Source organism: Elephantulus edwardii, unplaced genomic scaffold, assembly GCF_000299155.1.
Source record: "Elephantulus edwardii isolate Elephantulus edwardi_28Jun2011 unplaced genomic scaffold, EleEdw1.0 scaffold00016, whole genome shotgun sequence".
In the NCBI taxonomy this organism is placed as follows: domain Eukaryota; kingdom Metazoa; phylum Chordata; class Mammalia; order Macroscelidea; family Macroscelididae; genus Elephantulus; species Elephantulus edwardii.
Window position 1 is genome coordinate 18179055 of NW_006399766.1, and position 5600 is coordinate 18184654.

General features: G+C 47.6%; 2 protein-coding genes across 2 annotated transcripts in view; both read left to right on the forward strand.

Annotated features, from left to right (window-relative positions):
- LOC102843594 (huntingtin-interacting protein K-like) overlaps positions 1–134 on the forward strand; it is a 1401-nt gene extending 1267 nt beyond the window's left edge. Inside the window, exon 4 of the mRNA XM_006881815.1 lies at positions 21–134. Coding sequence (XP_006881877.1) covers positions 21–134 — 114 coding nt within the window. The remainder of the gene's footprint in view (positions 1–20) is intronic.
- A 4772-nt stretch (positions 135–4906) lies between these two features.
- Positions 4907–5600, forward strand: part of LOC102862752 (zinc finger protein 449-like) — a 3897-nt gene continuing 3203 nt past the window's right edge. Inside the window, exon 1 of the mRNA XM_006881888.1 lies at positions 4907–5260. Coding sequence (XP_006881950.1) covers positions 4907–5260 — 354 coding nt within the window. The remainder of the gene's footprint in view (positions 5261–5600) is intronic.

Sequence of the window (5600 nt, forward strand, 5' to 3'; positions counted from 1 at the left end):
CAAAAGTCACCATCAAGAAGGAAGATCTGGAACTGATAATGACTGAGATGGAAATCTCAAGAGCAGCAGCAGAACGGAGCTTGCGGGAACACATGGGCAATGTGGTGGAGGCTCTTATTGCCCTAACCAACTAAACATGCCCACAAGATTAACTTATTATAATAAAAATGCTTTTGTCTTTTAAATTTTTTAATTAAAAAAAAATTAGCCAAAAGCAATCGGAACAATACATTTAGCAGAGGTCGTGGCCCTAGAGACATTATCACTAATGTCAGTTGGATTTTGGCCGAAAGCTAAGAGTACCAGAGGAATATCTGTACTTCACTGACTATGCAAAGATATTTGAGTGTGTGTTGTGTTAAGTACCTTTGAGTCGCTTGTGACTCATAGTGACCCTGTTTACCCTAATTACAACTGCTCTGATGCCTGCCCTATCCTCATCATCTCTGACACACCCACCACATTACCCTAGTCACTGAGTCAATCCATCTCATCCAGAGTCTTCCTCTCCTGTGTTGTCCCTCCACCCTCCCAACCATGATGTCCCTCCCCAGGAAATTACCTCTCCTAAAAATATGGCCAAAGTATGTCAGATGGAGCTTCAAAATCCTTGCCTCCAAGGAGCAGCCTGGTGTCACCCTCTCTAGATCAGACCTGTTTGCTCTCTGAGCAGTCCAGGTATATTCAATACTCTTCTTTAGCACCACAACACAAAGACATACATTCTCTTCCTATTATCCCTAGTCATTGTCCAGTTTTCTGATGTATAGCAAGTAATTGCAAAGACCATGGCCTGGATCAGGCGCACCTAAGACTCAAGACTGACATCATTGCTCTTCAGTACTCTGGTGCGACCCCTGACAGCAGATTTTCCCAATGCAATTAATCTTTTAATTTCCTGACTGCTGTGTCAAGAGTTTTGATTGTGGAGCTGAGTAAGCTGCAATTGTTAACAACCTCAATCTCTTCTCCATCCATCATGAAGATGCCAATTGGTCCAGTGGTGAGAATCCTTGTCTTCTTGAGCTTCAATCCACATTGAAGGCTGCAGTCTTTGACCTTCTGCAGCAAGTGCCTCTGGTCCTCCTTAGTTACGGCAAGCTAGGTTGTGTCGTCTGCATAGCACAGGTTGTTGGCAACAAATTGTGGCTAACCTCGAGAAGAATGGGTACACAGGTCATAAGTACAACATATAAGTCATAAGTACATGTAGGTCATAAGAACATGTTTATATTAAATTTGTAGCTCTGGAAAGTGGTAAGGAGCCATGTGGCTTTTCAAGACTGACCTAGACAATGACAAGGCTTTTCCTCGGTGTCACCACCCCATCCACACTTGGCGGTAGTCAAGGACTCGGCAATTCCCACCCCGACACCTGCCATTCTCTCGCGCATGGGCCAGCGCACAGCTGTGTGGTGCCCTGATTATGGCGGCCATTCCTCCTCACTGATCCATGGGACAATGAAACACCCACCAGCATCTCATTGGAATCCCAGGAGAGGAGAGAGAGAGTTGGGTTGAGAGAATTGGTAGAAACACTAGGTGAAATCTTCCCATTCAGGTGGAAAGTAAGTGTACACACATCAGTTGTCCAGACCCCAGTAGAACAAACTCAAAGCAGTGCACTGGCAAGGCTGAGGGAATGGCATTTTCAATTCTCCTAAGAATCACCTACCCCCTTGTGGCCTAGTCTTCACTTAGTTGTACTAGTGATTAAGCCCGTTTTGAACCCACCAGGCGCCCCCACGGAGAAATCTCCCAAGGTGTGATTTATAGCCTCCACGGAGGGGCAGCTCAGAGTCAGCTCTGACTAGGCAGCAGGGAGTTGAAAGTGGGTTTTCTTTTTCAGGGACAGCATGGACTTAGTGAGTCAGGCGGTGTTCCATTCCTCAGGAGATCCCAGCTCCAGGTCCCCCCACCCCCACCCCGCCCCGGGGGCGGGGCCAGTCGGAGGCGCAACCTCAGCCCCGTGGGCCCCAGGGGGATCCTGGGAAGGCCAGGCCAATTTCCCCCTTCCACAAGCACGTGAGTCCGCGAGCACGTTAGCCCAGGAGTGGTGGAGCGGCGCAGAGCGGCGGCGTGGAGCGGAGCGGGGCAGCGGGGAGCCCGCCTTGGTTAGTTGGATGCTGTGGGGTTCCTCCAAATTCCTCAGAGGGCTGGTTTGGGAACCCAAGGTGGATGCCTCAACCTGGGTGGTAAGCCCGCCCCCCCCCGCCCCCCACCGGGGTCTTCCCTGAATTCCTTCAGCTTGTTCCTGTATAGGTTCTAGCACATTGGTCGTCTGGGGTTCCTTCAGGGGGTTTTTCGTTGTTCCTTCAAACTGTTCCTTTGGGGTTCCTTCGGACTGATCTTCTGGGGTTCCTTAGGGCAGTCTTCTGAGGGAAGGTGGGTCTTCTGGGGTTCCTTAGGGCTATCTTCTAAGGTTCTATCAGAGAGATCTTCTGGGGTTCCTTCAGGCTGGTCCTCTGGGGTTCCTCTAGGCAGATCTGTGGGTGCCTTTGGGACGCGTCTGCGGGAGGCCACCAAGGAGAACGGAGGACGCCAGCTTTGCAGGTTACATTGCACGCCGCTCCGTGATCACCTCGCGCTACTCTGCGGACACACCTGTGGACAGTGGCGCTGGAGGGTGGCTCGGGGGCGTGCAGAAGCCACTGGGGATGAGCTTGGAAGGGCTGGGGTGGCTTGTCACCAGCTACCCTCACATAACAGCGAGCTGCTTGCATTTTGGGGAATCAGAAGATTCCGAGGAACAGCCAGGGAGCTCTGGTGGCGCAGTCCTTAAGTGAGATTCGCTACTAACCGGAAGGACCTCGCTGGTGGTTCTAATCCACATTAATCTCCATGCGATAAAATTAGCCAATCTCTAGGATTTACAGCCTCCCAGTAAACCACTGGACGGTCGCTTCAGACGCAAACGCAGGAGATGAGTTTACTCTGTGCTACGTGGGTGTTGCTGTTCACATCCATGCTGTTGGGGCTGGAGAGAGCATTTTGTAAATTACATGCTCGTAACTGTTATCTCCTCAGAGTCCACAGACGTGTTTTGTCAGTTGCTTAAGACTGTACAACCGGGATATTATCATTCATGCAGCATTTATGGTGAAGTTTTGTGTGCCAATTTTTTTTATTATCACCCATTTTAATGAAAATGTACAGAGACTTTGGATTTCCATTCATTCATGTTTGCCAATTTTAAGTTGTACAATGGGTATCCTGTTGAACCAGAATGTGAGTGGTTCAGACCCATCAACTGGTCAACGGAAGAAAGATGATCAGTCTCCTTCCATTAATATTGTTGGGTCACTATGAGTCGGTATCAACTCGATGGCAATGCCTTTTGATTTGGTGGCATACCGCCTGTGGAGTTGATTCCAACCAGTTAGCCTCAAACATTTTCCAAGGCTGTAAATCTTTGCTTAAGTAGACTGCTTCACCTTTCTTCCACGGACCTGCTGGTGGATTTGAACGTCCAACATTTCAGTTAGAAGCTAAATACTTAAATCCCTGTGCCAAACAAGGCTGAAGAAAGTAAATATTTTTTTAATTTTTAAAAAAAAATTTTGATTTTTATGTTTTTACTTTGTGGGTGTGTACCATCAAATCAGATCTAACTGGTACAGGAAGAGATTGCCCCTCCTTCTCCACCAGAACCTCTGGTGGATTCAAACCACACCCCCCTAGGATTTCAGAGCAGCTTCTTGCCATTAGGCCACGAGAGCTCCCCAAAGACAGTAAATATTACAGCCGTGAAAACCCTATGAGACTGTTCTACTCTATCCTGTATATAGATAGGGTTGATGTAAGATGGAATTGACTTGATAGCAGTGGTAGCAGATAAGCGTTGATTTTGGTTTAGTAGGTGAAACGATCTGCGCATCTTTTACCCCCTTGTTTCTCACTCCTGCAGAGAGGGAGAGGCATCCAGAGGCATATTAAATGAATAAATGCAGCACTTGAGAACTGTTGAGACCTCTGTGTGTTACCACCACTGGGCCTTAGCCATTCCCCTAAGGGCATTTTGAAGAAAGCATCTTCACAGGACACATACCTAGAAATGGGGACAATGAGAGGGGTTCGTGGCCTGCTGAGCTGGCAAACATAGCCCTCAGCTCAGCCTAATGCTGAATAGAACTTAGGTTATTCCCAAGTGTTGTTAGTGCTACCACTCTGCTTCTTTTCAGACCTGTTGTTGTGTGCCATAGAGTCAGAAACAACACATAGCTGACCCTTCAGCGGGTTTTCAGAGGCAGTTAATTGCACGAGAGGAGACTGCCCATCCTTCTCCCCGGGAGTGGCTGGTGACCTCGAACCACGTGCCTTTGGGATTTCAGAGCAGCTTCTTGCCATTAGGTCACCAGAGACCTAGCTGTACTCTAATATAAAATAATTGAAGTGAAATTTTTTTAATTTAAAGTGAAATTTTTAATGAGGTTGCACTCTTATAGATGGGGGTGTGGAAGGGTGTGTTCTTCCCTAAAGGGCTTCAGAACTCTAGAGTCAAGCTGCCTGCTATAATATTCCACTTTTGAACACTTGAGATACAGTTTGTGTGTCTGAAGCAGCTATGTCTTTATTTTGAATGGCCTTAAATCACCAAGTAGGCCTTGCACCTATCAGCACAACACAGTTGTAGAAGGGTCAAGGGTGACAGAGTTTGTAAACCTTTTGAAATGGCATTAACCTTTGTAGAATAGAAGTGTCTTTTTTTTCTCCCCCAGAGGTGAGTTTTGAAACCACTAAAAAGATTGAAGAGCTTCTGTTTGAGAGCTTTGGTGAAAAGTAAGGTAAGACAGTAAGTAGTACACCCTTTTAGTCACTGCTGTTTCTCCTTTCTTCTATTTTCCTTAGCTTCAGCTTTCGATAATTCTTCAGTCACTCGCAAGTTCCAAGTTTCTGGAAGAGAGCGATGGCTGTGTCTCTGGGTTGCGCAATCCAGTCTTCCCTGAATCATGGCTCCACGCTCAAGCAGTATGATACCGACTGCGAAGTCTTCCGTCAGCGCTTCAGGCAGTTCCAATACCAGCAAGCTGCTGGGCCTCGTGAGGTTTTTAACAACCTCTGGGAGCTTTGCTCCCGGTGGCTGATGCCAGCCATTCGTTCTAAGGAGGAAATCGTGGAGCTGCTGGTGCTGGAGCAGTTCCTAAATATCCTGCCCACCAAGATAGAGACCTGGGTGAGGCTCAGTCAGCCAGAGAACAGGGAAAGGGTGCTGGCGCTGGTAGAAGACTTACAGAGAGAACTTGACATGCCACAACAGCAGGTGAGGAACAAAAATTCTCAAAAAGTCAAATTCATTCCTGTTAGGTTGGTTCCAACTCATAGGTGATGGGAGGAGATTGCCTTTCTTTCTCTCTTTGGAGCTGCTGATGGGTTTGAACCCCCAGAAGGTGGGATCTCTGCCATGAACCAAAGAAAATTAGCAGAGGCAGCCGAGACTAGCTCAGAGGTTTGGTCTTTGTGTCCCAAGTCTTTTTTTCACTTTTTGCTTCTGCTGGACTCAGCACTGAGACCCAAACTCTGATATGTCACTGTTCTTCCAAGTGTTCCCCGAACTATCCTGACATGAAAGGCAGCAAAAAATTTGCAACCTTAAGAGCTGC